The sequence below is a fragment of the Arvicanthis niloticus genome, chromosome 2, assembly GCF_011762505.2.
Source record: "Arvicanthis niloticus isolate mArvNil1 chromosome 2, mArvNil1.pat.X, whole genome shotgun sequence".
Classification (NCBI taxonomy): Eukaryota; Metazoa; Chordata; class Mammalia; order Rodentia; family Muridae; genus Arvicanthis; species Arvicanthis niloticus.
Genome location: NC_047659.1, coordinates 13,339,332 through 13,356,990, shown reverse-complemented (window position 1 = coordinate 13,356,990; position 17,659 = coordinate 13,339,332). Strand labels below are relative to the sequence as shown.

Below are 17,659 nucleotides of genomic sequence, written 5' to 3'. Positions count from 1 at the left end.
CTATCTTATAGCACAGCCAGGGTGAAAGACACAGGTAAGTGAGCCATGCCACTGGCCCAATAGTGCTGCAGGGTGCTGGTTTCCATCCAAGGGTAACTACCCCACATCACTAGAATACATGGATTTCAGCCAAACTTACTTAGGAATGGGTACCCGAATTAGTGTTCCTTCCACTTCTGGGTTCAGATTCATTCCACTTTCTCTTATAGCCTTGATAGCTGCAGCTGTACACTGAAAACCAGATCAAAAGGTAAACAGAATTAGTAAATAATTATTACCAGATGCAAGCCCTCTGTCGATAACTGGCAACCCATCTTGGCAGAACATGGAAACATTTAGTTCTGTTACCAGTAAGATCAGGAAGTTACACTGGTGTAGAGTGCTTTGATCAAGCTGAATAGCAAACTATGTCCACTCCTGGTACCAGTGTATTGCGGAAGGAAAAAAAGAAAGTAGAAAAAATAAAAAGAAAACAGCTCTGCTTCTTTGAAAAGATTTCAATGGTTTGAGGCAACACAGATCAAAACCACAATAAATCCTCAAGGGAGGAGGCTGGTCTGTGCAAAGATCGGTGCAAACACAGATGAAAGATTTCATACGTTAAAAATTCCAGTTGACATTTTACACTCAAAATATACCAGTGCCGATGTGGACTGAGTAAATAAATTTAACTCATTCACATCTCCACTCAATACCAAGCTCACTCCTACTTCGGCGTGAGCAGTGAACCTCCCCTGGTGTGCACAGCAAAGGGCAGAATGGCAGAACAGTCAAAGTGTGGGTCTCAGAGGCAGAAAAGCTTCAGTTTATATCCAGCTCTGGGACCAGGATCCCTGAGCAATAAATAAATTTGACCATTCGCAATCTGAGATGATGTGGTACCCAAACATCACTAAGACAGTGAGTGAGCTAATGCACCTTACTCAGTGCTTGGCACTGTTAACATCCAGTCAGAGCAGTCAAGTCCATGTCCTCAAATTCATGGCAGGGTTGATGTATTACCCTGAAACACTGTCGTCCTCCTAACATCCTTCAGGAACTCCTCTGACAGGCACACTCACTAGTACAGAGTCCCTAATGTCAGCTTTATCTTGTAGCAGTCCTAAAAGCAACAGAAAGTGGGTGGAAGAGATTTCCACTAGAGGACAAGGAACTCACAAGAACAAGGCTTCTGACATCCTCAAAAGAATTTTAGGTTTTTCCAGAGATGATCCATGTCACTTGAATTCAAAGGCCAATCAATTCCTGTCTTTGAGCTCCTCCCCAGCTCTTACATGTGAAAGGCAGAGAGGGTGGCACACACCTGTTTTCCTTCTCTGAGCATCTCATGGTTAATGTTTTAGAGGAGGCATCTAAAACTTCCCATTCTATCTTTAAATAATCTTAATTCTATACCTGTATAAGGTCAAAATGGCAAACTACAACATCCACACCCAGATGTGAAGAATCTAAGCTTTAAAACGGTACCTATGTGGCAGCCACTAACCATATGCAACTCCAATTCCAAGGGACCCATCACCATCTTCTGGCCCCTGTGTGCACTGCATGCACATGGTACACACATAAGCACATAAAACACACACATGAAGTCAAATTAAAGAGGTTAACTAGGCAAAGAAATAAACTTAGTATCCCTGTGCAGAGAATACCCATCCGTAACAAGATCATTCATCTGTAGAGTTAAGAATAAAGGGAGCACCCCACACACACACACACACACACTTCATAGAGGAAGCTTTATCTCTCATCCCCCAGCCTTCTACAGCTTCTCACCACATAACCAACAAAACACTACTTGTAACTCCCCCTACCACTTACACCAAGCTCCTTTTCAGTCTGGCCCAAGTAATTCCATGCAACCTTCGCCTGCAGGTACAAGAGTACTCACTCACCGAGCTAGGCAGGAAGTGTGCCCCAACATTTCCACCTTCATAGCACAAGGTACAGTGCCAGTTCAAGTACAAAGCAAGTGGGCACCAAAAACTTGAACAAATATCAGTAATGTTGTTTAAATAAATCTATTAGAAAATGCATCTCCTGACCTTACTTTAAAACCTTAACTTTTACATTTTTGCTCTTCTATGTCTTCATATTCAGAGAAAAATGGTTAAGTAGGATATTTTTTTTTTTTTAAATAAAGAAACCCACTGAAAGTAATTTTAATTTATCCTAGGTATGTATATTTTGGTTTGACATGGTAGGACACAGACCTCAGGAAATTATAATCATTTCCCTAACAGTATGTTTAAATTATTCACAGGTCAAACAAACAAAAGGCATACATGCATACACAATTTCCTTCCCTCACCTTGGCCTTTATTCCATCACTAGAGGGGAACACTCACTGGTATCACAAGGCAGACTGGTTGTTTTGCTCTTAATACTAACCAACTGGTTAAGGCTGCTAGAATATGTATCTATTGAGAAAGATCACAGACCCCATCAGGGGACAGGCAGAGAAAAGTTACACTATCAATTTAGCAATGCCTGTCCTTGCTGTTCTTAAGCTAATCCTCCGTGATGGACAAGGAACGGCAACATGTCTGTAGACAGGTCAACAGGCAACCCTGATTGTGCCATATCGTCCACTGGCCTTGCACCTACTCTACACCTCCGTGAACCCTTATAATACAAGGCATATGAAAACAGATCTCCAGGATCTCTTAATCATCAGTGAGTCCCCAGCCTACATATAGAACCTACTCACTTGAAGACTCAAAAGACACTGATGAATAATCAGTGGAAGACAATGAAACAAGCCTCCATGTCAAGCAGAGCTCTACAATAGCAGCGTGAAGCTAGGAGAGGTCTGAGCCTGCTACCTCATCCACAAAACAGAACGCTGTGTTGAGCTTACTGTTGATGTGTGAAAGAAGTGGTAAGAAGGTGACTGCCAACCCAGCAGAGATTTCCACACATCAGTTCTCGTCCATCCACAGAAAAATAGTGGAGACTGTTGATTTTTGTTGTTGTTCTTCTTTGCTTTATTCAATGATGCTATAGGGTTTATTCCCTTCTTTTCTTTCCCGTCATTAACTGTAGCTTCAGGCACGTTTAGGGAAGGGAGCAACTGTGTGGACCATTTATCAAGCAGAACTATATGCTAAACAAATGCAACAGTTTTTGCCTTCAATGCATTTGAAAGATTATACATGTAAATCTGTATTGTGTCACAACAGCATGACACAGACATGTTCAGGTTTGGAAAGAAAGCCAACTGCACGTGAAACAGAAAGGAATTCTATAAACACAAGGAGGATTAGCTCAGCATTTTGAAGCTATGAACCTCAGTATTCTCTGGGCAGCTTCTAAAGCTGGAGGAAGGAAATGTTTAGTTAGAGCTGTTTGTTTAATGTATACACCAGATGAGAACAAGAAATTCAAAGGGGAACGTAACTCCCACTTCCTCCCTGTGCCTGTACATGGACTCCACTACTGAGACACTGGTAAAGTTTTTCTCAAAACCCAGGGAACTGCATATTAGAGAGATGGCAAAGATACTTTAGATGAAAGATGAAAATATACTCCAACTTCCTAAGAAAAAATTAAGCCGTTAATACCTCCTCCTGCTTCATAAGAGATGCTCTGGTAGCCAATCAGGTGCTACTTCTGTGAATATCACTTGCTATTTAATAACAGAAGTGGCTGGCTCTGAAAAGCAATCTGTCTGATGAGGTCTTCAAGCTGTGTAATTAGGAGGCTATTCCCTAAATTGGCCTACAGTGCCTATGGGATTAGATGAACAGGGCAGGGAGGCCTCAGTGGTTCAGAGGGGGCCAAGGAGGGAAGAGTTGACAGTTCCCTTTGCATCTATTTCTACGCTCCTCAGTAACTCCACAAATGAGTGCTTCCCTTCCATAAACCTAACAACACATATCTACCAACATAAAGACAATGTATGGAATGCTTTTGTGGGCCAGGCACTGTGTTTGATGTGAATACAATGAACACATTATATATGTCTCTTCTACTCAAAAGCTTACAGCCTAGTGGAACAGTGACACTCACATTGTACCTCAATACAGGAGGAGTAAATGGCCAGCCAAAAGGTTTCAAGCCACAGGAGCAGCACCTACAAAAGCCCAGAGCGTGCAAAAGGCATATGTGTCTCAAGGTCAGTATGGCTAGAGCAGTGTACCAGGATACAGTGCCACAGGACTGCAAAGACTGGAAGCAGCCCGAGGCCAGATCACCTAGAGCCTTCTTGACCACAGTAAAGATTCTGGTCTTTCATTTCTTTCTTTTTTTTTTTTTTTTTTCTTTTTTCTTTTTTTTGGTTTTTCGAGACAGGGTTTCTCTGTGTAGCCCTGGCTGTCCTGGAACTCACTCTGTAGACCAGGCTAGCCTCGAACTCAGAAATCCTCCTGCCTCTGCCTCCCAAGTGCTGGGATTAAAGGCGTGCGCCACCACCGCCCGGCTTGGTCTTTCATTTCTTAAAGAGTGTCTAAGCTATGAGAACGGCATAATCCAATATACACTTTGAAACACTCCAGTTCACTTAGGCTGCAGGACTGACAGTGGAGTGGGGCAGAGTAACTGTGGCTCTAGAAGTGTGCCTGGCCAAGCAGCCTCAGTCTTCTGGTTGGAGACGGTTTGTTCTGCACTTGCTGCTAAGCTAGCTTGTCAAATCCAGTGCACAGCCTGTTGGGGACAAATCTACTGAGACAGAGAGCAGAGCAGGGAAGTAAGAAAATGGAAGCCTGCAGAGGACGTGATCTGCAAAAGGACCAGGCCAGTTGGAGGTGGAGACAGGACTAGATTTCAGGTTCTCTAGGTTTCTCAACTACAGCCTGAAGGTAAGGTGCAGCTCATCCTCCAGTCTCTAAAGTCAGGCACTGCATGAATTGATGATATCTAGTCTGAACAAAGGTGAATTCCTGGAGGGTCTTCTTCAAATTCTAATACAGGGGTCACAAAATGATAGCCCTTGAGCTATATCTTGCCCATTAAAATATTTTATCTGTCTCAAGGGTTTCTAATTTATTTTGAGGCAGTTTCATTCATCCTCCTGCCTCCAACTCCTAAGAGCTGAGGTAACAGACACATGTCAGCACTCCTGGCTGCCCTACATTTTTAAAAGAGGAAAGTCAATTAGTCCAAAACATTTAGAGAACAAAACCTACTCTGTGCAAGACTCAGGGTTACTAGCTTCTTTTGAAACTAAAAACTGGAGCATCTGTTAATACTAATTACCAGGCTTACATTTCTACCTGCAATCTTCAGCAAGAACTGGGCAGAGGTGCCCCAGAAATAGGCCACATGACTACTTCCAAGTATAGTGGTTTGAATGAGAATGGCCCCCTTAGGCTCACATATTTGATGGTCTGGTCCCCATCTTGTGGAACTGTTTGGGAATCATTATTCTGTGTGGCCTTGTTGGAGAAGGTTTGTCACTGGGGTCGTTCTGAAGTTTCAAAAGCTTTTCCAGCTCCACGCCTGCCTGCCCACTACCATGCACGGGGATGGTCAGACTAACTCTCTGGAACTGTGAGCTTCAAATTAAGTGCTTTCTTCTATAAGTTGCCTTGGTCATGGTGTTTGTCACGGCAATAGAAAAGTAACTAGGGCAGCAGGTTACCATAGCCTTATGGTCCCCCAAGAGCCAATCACTGCTCTCCATCATTGTTTTCAAATTGCTTACTTGGTCACTGTAACATCTGAGTTTAACAGGTAAGAAATATAGAAATAAGAGAGCTTTTTTTTTTTTTTTTTTTTTTTTTTTTTTGGTTTTTCGGGACAGGGTTTCTCTGTATAGCCTTGGCTGTCCTGGAACTCACTAGGTAGACCAGGCTGGCCTTGAACTCAGAAATCCGCCTGCCTCTGCCTCCCAAGTGCTGGGATTAAAGGCGTGAGCCACCACCGCTCGTTGAAGAGAGCTTTTTATATCCTAAATTTTCTTTAATAAATGTCTTCCAAAACAAAAGGGAAAACTTGCTTTTGACCTGGTCAAACCTCCTTCATTCCAAAAGAAACTCTGAAGACAGACCCTTACAATAAGGTACCTTACCTCTGGGAAGCTGGCCATATTCACCAGAATCATCTGTGGCGACTTCATGGAGATCTGCCCAATCTGATTTAGATCGAGCTTCCCATCAGCAGTTACCACAGTAATATGATCAAGGGATCCTAAAGAAAAAGTAATAAGGTTTTAGGATTCGAAAGGACCTTAGAAGTCCATATCTCTTTGTGTAATTCAGATTCAACAAGCATACAGAAACCTCTTAGCAATGTGACAAGGCTGTTCACGGAAGTTTTAGGCAGTGGAGAGAGTATGTGATGCTAGCAGAAACACACTGGAATTCCTTCCTGGAACTAAGTTGAGTAAACATTCTGGTTTGTCTGGACTTAAAGCCTTTCCTGTGACACAGAAAATTCATTACTGATGGAAGTCAGGACAGAAACTCAAGCAGGGCTGGAACTTGGAGCAGCAGCTGATACAGAAGCCATGGAGGAGTGTTGCTTACTGGCTTGTTCCCCATGGCTTGCTCAGCCTGCTTTCTTATAGGGTGGCCCTCCCACATCAATCACTAATTAAGAAGATGCCCTACAGGCCTGCCACCAGCTGATCTTCTAGAGGCACTTTCTCAGTCGAGGCTCCCTCCTCTCAGATGACCAGCTTAGGTGAGGTTGACACACACAACCTATCTAGCACAGAACTGAAACTCCTTTCAACAACTCTGCCACTCAGCTACACCACCACAAAATAAATCACGTACCCTCTTGTGTGCCTTGGTTTCCAACTAGCTTAGAAAGAGCAGCGGCTTGCATCATTACAATGATCAGTACAGCTGAACAGAAGCTACCAAAGAACAGCACTGAGAAGTTACCTTGTTCTACTCCTCTTAGCTCTCACCACCACTTCACCCTGCTATTACTTCTACCATCACTTTACAGATGAGAAAATGAGACTTAAGAAAAATAAACAGAGCAAGATCACAGAGGTAACAAGTCAAAAATAACAATCCAGAACCAAGAGCCTAACTCATGTGTGCTCAAGTCTGATTTCAAACAAAGTTCTTCTCCTCTACACAGAACTGTGCTCAGAATCATCAGGGCTTTAGTCTTGCCACCCCCACTCCTACCCCCAGAGATCCCGATTCTGCTGTAATGTTTTTAATTCACCACAGAATTCTAGCATACAGGCAATTTAGAACAACTTCCTTATGTTCCCTTGCCTTTGGTCCTGAGACCCTCTTCAGAAACAAGTCCACTAAAACAAACAAAGCACAGATTATTAAAACCTCACTGTTACCCTAGACCTGATCCTTTTCCAGACCTGAATATTCTGAACAAAATTTTCATTAGTCAAAAAAGATAAATAAATCCATAGCTCTAGATGGAACATTATTCAAAGTCCCTGATTTCCTATGCAAATGAAACCAGCAGAAAACCCTTCTCACTCACAGTGGGAACCACTCGTGGATGGCTTATTCCAAGATACAAAGAGAAATAGGGTCCTGGAGGTGGGGGAGGTAGCTTTCAAATAAACTGGAGCTATTCTGGCAATATGTTGTAGGATTACTGATTACTGCATTACTGGATGAGTATTTCAAAGCTAGTCTAGCTTTGAAATACTCATCCAGATTCAGTGTCATCATAAGATGACAGACAGTAGTTGGCAACACTGGCTTTAACCTGCAAAACGTATAATGATAAAATAAAAAAATCTCCACAATGCTTTTTTTTTTCTTTTCTTTTCTTTTTTTTTTTTTTTTTTTTTTTTTTTTTTTGGTTTTTCGAGACAGGGTTTCTCTGTGTAGTCCTGGCTGTCCTGGAACTCACTCTGTAGACCAGGCTGATCCACCTGCCTCTGCCTCCCAAGTGCTGGGATTAAAGGCGTGAGCCACCACCGCCCGGCATCTCCACAATTCTAAAAATCCAAGGACCCAATCCCACCTCACTGCTCCCAGACTCTAAGCCCCTTCTGGGTGTCTACTTCCTGACCTTTAAATGAGGCAAGAACTATACTTAAAAGTGCTTTTATGAGTGTTAGACCCAATAGAATACTGAAAAGCATTTATAACGATGACCCAATAGTGCTATGATTTTTTTGGAATTTTTATGTTTTAATCAAACTAATGTCTTTGCACATAATTTCCCTTCTATTGGTAATATACTTTCCTTTTTTTTTTTTGAAATTATAAAAGTTATTTAATTCACCATAGCTTAAAACCAAGAATAACTTAGCTAAGAAAGTATAGATATCTTCTTTAAGAATTACAAAGCAATGGTCAAAGTCTCACCAGTAAATGATTGCTATAAATTAGTTGACTGAATCACCTTATAAATTATTTAAAGTTTTCTCATCTTTTAAAATTAACTATAATCACTTAGAAATTTTAGTTTCAGATTTCCATACATCAACAGATCTAGCAGAAGAGAACTAATATCTTAATAACATAGGATCTTTTACTCTTTAGTGTTTTAGATTCACTTATAGTTTTCCTCAACATTTCTTGAATAATTCTTATTTAAAGCTGCAGCTATTGGCTCATTCCCATGATCCTAGTGTTTGGTAAGGTGAGGCAGGACGATCGCTATGAAATTCTAGTATATCATTTCTTTTATCCCCTCAGGTCCCACTATGTAGCTTTGGCTGGCCTAGGACTCACTATGTAGACCACTATGTAGGAATATGCTTCTTTACTCAGATAAATCCTGCTCCCTCTTTAATGTCTCCCTGCAGTGGAACCTAATCTCAGGAACCTTGTCTGACTCTTCAGGGTTTAGACCTTTCTTACAGGCTCTCAAGCATCCTAAGCATGTTTCAACAATAACGATGGCAGCGTTAAGTTACTGAATATGTCCTATAAGCAATGCTTCATGCTAATACTTTTTAATGCTTTCATTAGGTTATAAAATGATTATTATTGCCACCATTTTACAGATGAGGAAACTGAGGCAAACAGAATGATTTGCCCACTGTCACAACAGCTCTTAATTACAGAACTTAAATCCAAGTACAAGAATGACCATCTCCAACTATGTATTCACTGCTCTGCTGTGTTATATGGTTTATACACAGTGGTTTTCTTGTCTGCCCTTTCATATGAGGTTTTAAGTTCCTGGATGTTAGGAACCAGATCTTCCCGCTCCATGTCTGGACCTATTTCTAAGTGCCACAGTGTGTGTGCTCAGCACCGCTTCAGCAAGCAAACACGTGGCTGGAGGAAGGATGAGGGAAAGCAGCACAAGGAAGGGACAAGCCTCCACAGAGGCCAAGGCGGTGTCTCTGAGACAGCCATGGGACAGATGCACTCCAGAGGAAAAGTTGCTGGCTCAGGTAACAGGGAGAGATGATGTGGAAGAACCCGTCTAGCAGGGACCACTAAGTTTAGCTTGTTTCACCCAGTTTCCTTACAGTCTCAAATTCTACACAAAACACAAACAAACTCAACCCAAAGAGAAGGAAAAAGGGGAAGTCTGCTACAGATGGCCTTAGCTCAGCTTCCCCGACGGGCTGTAAGAGCTTTTGCCACAGAAGTCGCCTCCTGAGCACGTCAGAGTGCAGTTGTGGTGGTTCCTATCCCCTCAATCCATATCGACATAATGCATCAAATCCTTTCCCCTCAATCTGTCCCCAGTGAGAATCTCCCTCAAGCTCACTCCTGCCCCTCATTTTCTCAGAGGTTAACATTTAACAAATTACACTCCCACCCTCTTTCCGAGCCCATCATCTTTTTAAGCTCAACAAGAGTGGAACTGGCTGGCTCATTTTAAGTATCACGTTTCTCCCCAGCTTCTCTCAAGCTGCTCTCTGGTTTCGGCTGCAGAATGTTAACAGGCCAGAAAGCACAGGGGAGACAGAGCACTTTATCAGTTTCATACCTAAAATAATAAGCAAGCTTAGAAAAAACAGTTGGGAGAGATTGAATGGCACGTTGTACTGTCAGCAGAGGCAGAAACACCCCAGTACAAAGGTTAACAAATGCCAGGAACTGCCTTCTAGTCTCCCACCAGATCACATCTCTGAACTCAACATGGTTCTGATCATTTGTATAATGAACTGAGGACTTTTCACAAACAAGTTCATGAAATATCTTCTATTTTCCTTACGAATTCCCCAATCAAAACATGAATGGGAGAGGCTGAAGCTCCTGCAGATACCTTCAGAGGGGGGTCCCAGGCTTAACTATAGGATGATGACAATTTGCAAAAGGCCAATTTAACAGCAATTGGATTTTTCCTGACCACTTGCACCATTAGCTGACAACCCACTTCTCCATCACATCTGCAAACAGTTCTGCTAGACAGTTCTGACATTTCCCACTTAGAAAAGCCACTTTCAGGAAGCTATTAACCTAAACGGAATCTTCCTGGTCAAGCTCTTGGGCACAAAAAGGCCTCAGGTGGGCAAGTATGTAGAATTTGGTTTTCAGTACAGGCTGAGAACTACCAAATAGGACAAACTGGGAAAAAAGCAGACTAAGGACATCGAACTATGAATCTAGATACCTGCATTTGCTTTTAGAATCCCCAAACTATAAAAGAACATCATTTTGAAAATGTAATTCCACAAGAGCACTGACCATGACAGGTTTTCTCACCACTGTGCTAATTCTCTGTGGGCCAAGCACAACACTACCCCACAGGAGACAGCTGCTTCATGGACACATGCAGCACTACTCCAGAGCCATGAGACACGTGGACTCACTCTGTTCTTCTGCCCCTGCCACACAGCAGGAACGGGACAAGGGAACTCCTCAGCTGTGGGAAAGTAACTGCTCATAAGCACCAGTTAGTCAGGCCAACGCTAGAGCTGACGTGGCGACACGGCCATGTTCTTTCTCACTGTAATGCTCCCTGAAACAGGGGCTCAGCCACTAACCTGGTGCAGTCCGTATGTTGAGAGTCTTATTGAAATTATCCTTAAGCGCTTCTATCACTGATTTCATGTCTTCATCCACCTCTTCCAAGCTGATTATGTCCTCAACCAAGGCTGAATTAATGTTCACTCTGGCCTGGGGCTGCCCTTTGCCTTTAGCTAAAAAGCAAACATTCAGTGAAGAACAGAACAGAAGCACACCCACAGATAACAAGCACTGGCTGATGGAACAATGCCTGCAGCGCACAGGCAAACTGTCAAGTGCCAGAACTTTATAAAACCATCTCTGCCCCACACAGGAGCTCACATGTACTGGCTGTCAGCTACCTCCCACATCTGTACTAAATCCTTGGGCATTAGCAAGGGCACAGGCTTTACAATTAGACATTCTGGGTTTAGCCAACTGCAGTGCACACTGGCTCTATAACATTGAGCAAGCTACTCTATCTTTGTAAAAGAAGACTAATAAAGTCTGTATCATATATAAAGCTGCTATAGGAACACAAATGAAGTTACTTAAGAGTACTCTACATATACCGAGGAATCCGGAAGTAAATCAATACCTTATTTTTCAGAAAAACAGAAGACAAGAAAGGTAAAGTAACTTGCCTAAGGTCACAGGTCAGGAAATGATCAAGTCAAGATTTGGTCCCAGATCTGTCTAATTTAAAGCCCATGAACTTTTCATAAGACCATCTCCACAAATCTAATGGAGAGAAAGGAAATGCATTAATTCAGCTTCGATCATACTAAGACAAGGTTAGGCTCAGCACTGTACGGCTGATCTGGACAAAATGAACTGCAGAGACATCAATACTACCCAACAGAGCACACTGACGAATGGCTTAGAAAATCAACAGTGCTGGAGGGCGGATGGAATCTGATTTCATGTCTAAACGTTAGGGGCTTTTCACATACATTCTGTAATTAATGTGCATGTGACACAAATACTCTTGTATTTCTACATGGGGTGAAAGGAGCAGAAAGATGAAAATTCCTAAATAATATCTGTGTAATGAAGACTACGATGCTAATGCTAAACATTTAACAAAACATTAAAATTCATTCAGTAAATTTTATTATCTATAGCTAGCTTGACTGTGCGCTGCATTCCACATCCTAACTTGCAATGCAATTTGAAATACGTTCTTCCATTTGACCTTCAAGAGAGTTCTCTGAGTAGGAGAATAAGAGCTCTGGGATGCATGGCATCTAAATATTTGCCCAAAGCAACCAGTGAACAAGAAGCAGTGACTTTTTTCCCCAAAGGTCTGTTCAAGTCACCTTGCTGCTTGAAGCCCCCACTGCTTTTGGGTAAACAAGTTAAGGACTTATTATTTTTGGAACTGATAAAAGAAGTCAATTCAAAATCACTAATTACAAGCAGAATAATAGAAGCTAATCCATATCTGGACAGACTGTGAAAAAAGAAAACCAAAGACATACAGGTCACTCTAAAAGCTGAAGACTTATCTATAAGGGATCAAAATTACATGTTGAACAAAGAGGCTGGACACAAAAACATATATTACAGTAAAAAAGAAAAAAAGTCATATATTAGCATAGATCCTGAGTAGTACGCAACAGACAAAGCCAATCCATGCCAGCAGACTTCTGAGTAACATAGGAGACACATGGAAAGGACACTCACTAGATGTGGGTGGAAAGGGACTTCTGATATGGGAGAGTGTTCTACCACTGAGCTACAGCCCCAGCCTCTGGATTCTGAGACAATGTCTTGCTAGGTTTGCTGTCTGTCTGTCTGTCTGTCTGTCTGAGCCTCCTGAGGACTAAGATTATAGGCATGGGTTCCCACATATCAGTTCTTGATTGTGGGGTAAGGGGAGCCTTGGTTACACTGGTGATTTCAGTTTGTGAAAATTAGCAAGTTGTAGTTTTATTTCTATGGAAAGGCAAAAAAAAAAAAAAAAAAAAAGTTAAGGGTAACTAGCCAAGTAAAGACAGATGGTTATACACACACAGTTGCAAATCAGCAGAGATGAAAAAGGAATAAAGAAACCTGATTAACTTAATAGAATGGAAGAAAAAGAAAGGAAAACCACAAAAAAATGTATAAAACAAAATTAAAATGTAAATACTCAACAAATATGATAAACAGAAATGAACCAAAATGACTAGCCAAAAGCTCAAGGCTTTCAGTAAGACTTCAATGTAACCATCAAGAATATACAAGAAAATTTATAAATGTATGAAATTACAGGTTTAATGAATAGGAAAAATTTTATAAACCTGAAAAATATTAATGAAAGTAAAGTCAGTTTTATTATATTAATAGCAAGTAAACTATTTTAAGACAATGCATTATTAGAAATGAAGGCTTCTTCAAAATAATATCAGAAGACATGTAATAATTCAGGGTGTAAAATATACATATATGCATAAGGTAGCCTCAAAATGAAACCGGAGAACTGTTCATTCTACAACCCTATCAGGAGATTTTAACACATTTTTCTTGGTAACTGCTAAGCAGAGTAAAGAGAAAGTTAAGTACATGGAAAATGTGATCCTAAGCATGGGCTACCTTTAATGCCATCACTCAGGAAGCTACCATATCTGTGAGTTCAAGGGCAGCTTGGTCTACACAGTGAATTCCAGGCCAGCCAGAGTTACATGTTAAGACTTTGTCTCAAAAAAGTAAGTAGAAAACACAAAAATATTATTTATCAACAAAGTAAGAGACTCGCAACATTAAAAATTATTTAAAGCTTGTAACACTGATAATTTTCTGGCAGAATGATGACATGAAAGATGTAAACACATGCTAAGAAAAGGAGAACATATAAGTTTTTTTCATCTTTTTTGTTTTGTTTTGATGTATTTATTTTTACATTTTATTGGTTTACATTTCATAACCCCCTTCCTGGTTACCCCCTACCAGTCCCCCATCCCACCCCTCTCCCCCGCTTTGCCTCTATGAGGGGGCTGGAGAGATGGCTCAGGGGTTAAGAGCACTGCTCTTCCACAGGTCTTGAGTTCAATTCCCAGCAGCCACATGATGGCTCACAACTATAATGGAATCCAATACCCTCTTCTGGTGTGTCTGAAGACAGTGACAGTGTACACACATACATAAAATAAATAAATTTTTTAAAAATGCCTTCATAACACATGATTTATCAAAACAGTAAAAACGTTCATCTTAAGAGGCTATTAGGCACAATTTTAGACTAACAGCTTTGAAAACAGAAAAAAAAATATTGAATCCAGAATATATAAGTAGTCTCATAATTATCAAAGCGATTGCATCTATAGTTTCAATGCATACCATATGCATACCAGATCCAGATGAGTTTACAGGCAGGTTCTACTACCAATGAGGCAAGGAACTCATCAGCCTGACTTTAAACCATCCTATTATAGAGAGAGAGATTCACTCATCTTGTACCATGAGGCTAACGTAAACAAACAGCAAGACCTAAGAGGACAGTGACAGAGCTCAGTATGTGGAGTTATATCCAGGTTAATTTTATACATGTGAACACAGACTAAAGAGCCTAAAACTTAATCCTATATACAAGCCTGATAAATTCAGCAATGAATACACAGATTATGTACCAAGCAACATATATATAAATTATTATCAAGGACAAGTAGGGATCTCTTCAAAAATGCAAAAATGATGTAACATCAGAAAAGCTATTGTTGTTGAGTTATTCTATTAGTTATTCTATTAGATTAAAAGCAGGGGAGTGCAGGGATTTGGCACAGAGTAGAGCACATGCTTAGCATACACCAAGCCCTGAGTTCAATCCTTAGTACTGCAAAAATTAAAGGTAATGAGGTAGAACCATCTCAATAAACATGATGTATCATTAGATTAGAATTTAATGCCTTTTTTTAAAGTTCAAGAATTAGATATATTTGCTTTAAGAAACACTATTAAGCCGGGCAGTGGTGGCACATGCCTTTAATCCCAGCACTTAGGAGGCAGAGGCAGGCGGATTTCTGAGTTCGAGGCCAGCCTGGTCTCCAGAGTGAGTTCCAGGACAGCCAGGGCTACACAGAGAAACCCTGTCTTGGAAAAAAACCAAAAAAAAAAGAAAAAAAGAAAGAAAAAGAAACACTATTAAAAGATATAAATTATGTCACATATGAGAAGTGTTCTATCTAAAGTCAAGAATAAATGAGGGATGCCCATCATCACCAATTGTCAGAGGCAGCCCTGCTTATGCACTGAAGTCCTGGAATTAGCCATAGGCCTAAAAAACAGCCATAGGCCTGACATACAGGCATGTTAACACAAAGTCTTGGGTTTCTGTGGAAAAACACTGAAACAGATGGCTAGAAGCTATTGTAAACAAGCAGCTTTGGTGGAAAATTGCCAGGCTGAATAGTCATAGACCTTGTAGATAGTTAACCTTGGTGGGTAGTACCAACTTAGATAAGGACAAGTGAATCATAGGTAGAGTCATAACGCTCTGTCCCCTGAACGTTCACCCAGCTGACACTCTGTTCTGGAAGATATCTGTACTCTCCCTGAACACCTATGCTCCTTCGTCATCCCCTTCCCCACATCCTGCCTTTTTGTGTATATAACCCCTGTGTAAAAAAGTAAAAATTGCAATTTGATCAGACTATAGACAAATCGTCATTCTTTGCGTCTTTGCCTGTTCCCTCCCCCGACCCCGCTCTCTTTCAGGTGACCTCCCTGGACCCCTATTTAATGCCCTGCTGGCCAGGACAACCTAGAAACTCACATTAGACTAGAGTTCCTAGGAATGCAGTGGAGGGACGGATGTAAAGGGAGAATGGGGATTTATGTGTATGTATACTCACCAAAACACATGTACAAGAATGTTTATATCTTAACAATACTGTTGGTTTAACTTCAGATTGGAAGCCACCCAGATGCCACTACAGGATAGCTATATGAACTGCAGCAGCATATTCAGTACACTATAAACATCAAAGCGTAGAGCAACTGTTGCAGGTACAATAGGCAAATATCTCACAAGAAATCTGTTACCCCACAAAGCCAGACACAGAGTTCAAAAAGGACAAAAGTAATCTATGGTGTTAAGGCCAATCACATGGGGGAGCTTCTAGAGTATAAGTAATATTTTCTTCTTTTTCTCTTTTGCCTTTGTATAACTTTTGTTTCTGGTTTTTTTTTTTTTTTTTGGTTGTTATTTTGTGGTTGCTGTTTTGAGACATTGTCACTATGTAACTGTGGCTGGCCGAAACTTTGCTATTGTAGTGAACCTCCTATCTCTGACTCCCAAGTGCCAGGATTACAGGCATGTGATACCACAGCCTGCCAGACTTCATTTTTTCTCATTTTATTTTTTCTCATTTTATTTTACTACTCTATCTATCTATCTATCTATCTATCTATCTATCTATCTATTTATATATATATATATATAAAGTGTCTGCCTGCACATATGTCTATGAACCACATGTGTGCCTGGTACCCAGGAAAGCCAGAATTGGGTGCTGGATCCTCTGGAATTATAGTTACAGTTATGAGACACCATGTGGGTGCTGGGAATCACACTCCAGTCCTCTGAAAGCAGCCAGTGCACTTAACTGCTAAACCATCTCTCCAGTCTCCCTACATTTTATTTTTTGATCTGGGTGATAGATACATAGTTGTGTACACCTTCTAAAAATCCACTGAGCCAATCACTTAACAATGTAGGTATGTACTTTTATGTGCTTAACAGTGTAGGTATGTGTTATACCTCAAAATAAATTATGAGTATATCATAAAGTGATACAATAATGATATCATTTTCTAAAAAATGTTGGTTTGTGAGTATAAGCTTTATATAGAAGAGGAAAAGGGCAAGAAAAAGATGTGTGTGACAGGTAAAGATCTGAGCACAGCACGCGCTGCTTTATGGCTGATTTATGGAAGTAAGGGCAATTTGGTGCAGAAACAAAGCAGTTCAACAAAAACCATCACATAAGGAAATGTGACAACATACGCTGGCATTCACTCTAATTGAATGACAAAGTGCTGGCCACATGGCTTACAGCCCATGTGGAAAAAAAACCTAAACTGAGCTTTAGTTTCTGTTTTTTTGAGAAGAAAGAAATCTCACTCTACAAACCAGGGTGGCCTAGAATTCACTATGCAGCCCACAATCACCTTGAGCCAGAAGTAATCCTCCTGCCTCAGCCTGTCAAGCACTGGGATAATGGGTGTGAGCCACCAAAGCCTTTGGGATAGAAAAGAGTTCTTGAAAACGATACAAAAAGTACAAAGAACTGAAAATGACCACAGTAAAAGACATTCCCTGTAGCATAGACACTGGGGACAGTATTCCCACTGTAGAAAGACGCCAGTAAACTTAAGAGACGGCAGCAGCCAGAGGAAAGATGCTGCTTGCAGGCCATACTGGGTGTCTAGAAGACTGTGACGCCACAGCCTCAGAAGCCTCAGGTTCCCTGTGCTTCCCTTCTATTTGGATGAATCCATGGGCAACTGTACCTCAGCTTCTATATTTGCAACATGTTAAAATCTGTATTCATTAATCATAAGGGTCTCTTCACTGTGAAATTATAATTGTTTTCAATGGATAATGCTAAGGATTGGATTAGAAAAATTTTTAAAATAACACACAAATCAAACACTAACTTAACAGAAGGTAAGTCTTGTAAGCATTACTTTTCCTGCATCAAGGTGTCAATCCTCTTTTCAACAAAAAGCAGGTTTGGGTTCTGTGTCGAAGCAAAAAGAAAAGTCAGGGGGTGGGGGGATACCCAGCAGCATGCTTCTAGTACCATCCTCTAGGGGGCTCCTTGACCAGCCACTGCAAACAGCAGGTCTGCCTGATCATTTCCTGTCACTCATTCATCCCACAGAGG

At 41.0% G+C, this 17,659-nt stretch overlaps 1 protein-coding gene across 2 annotated transcripts in view; it reads right to left on the bottom strand.

The window, feature by feature from the left end:
• Mrrf (mitochondrial ribosome recycling factor) overlaps positions 1-17,659 on the bottom strand; it is a 55,283-nt gene that overhangs the window by 31,833 nt on the left and 5,791 nt on the right. The window contains exons 3-5 of one of the 2 annotated variants that reach the window (XM_034494486.2): positions 10,829-10,984; positions 6,008-6,126; positions 140-231 (exon numbers count right to left, since the gene is read on the bottom strand). In XM_034494486.2, coding sequence (XP_034350377.1) covers positions 140-231; positions 6,008-6,126; positions 10,829-10,984 — 367 coding nt within the window. The remainder of the gene's footprint in view (positions 1-139; positions 232-6,007; positions 6,127-10,828; positions 10,985-17,659) is intronic. The other variant, XM_034494487.2, reaches the window with a different exon arrangement.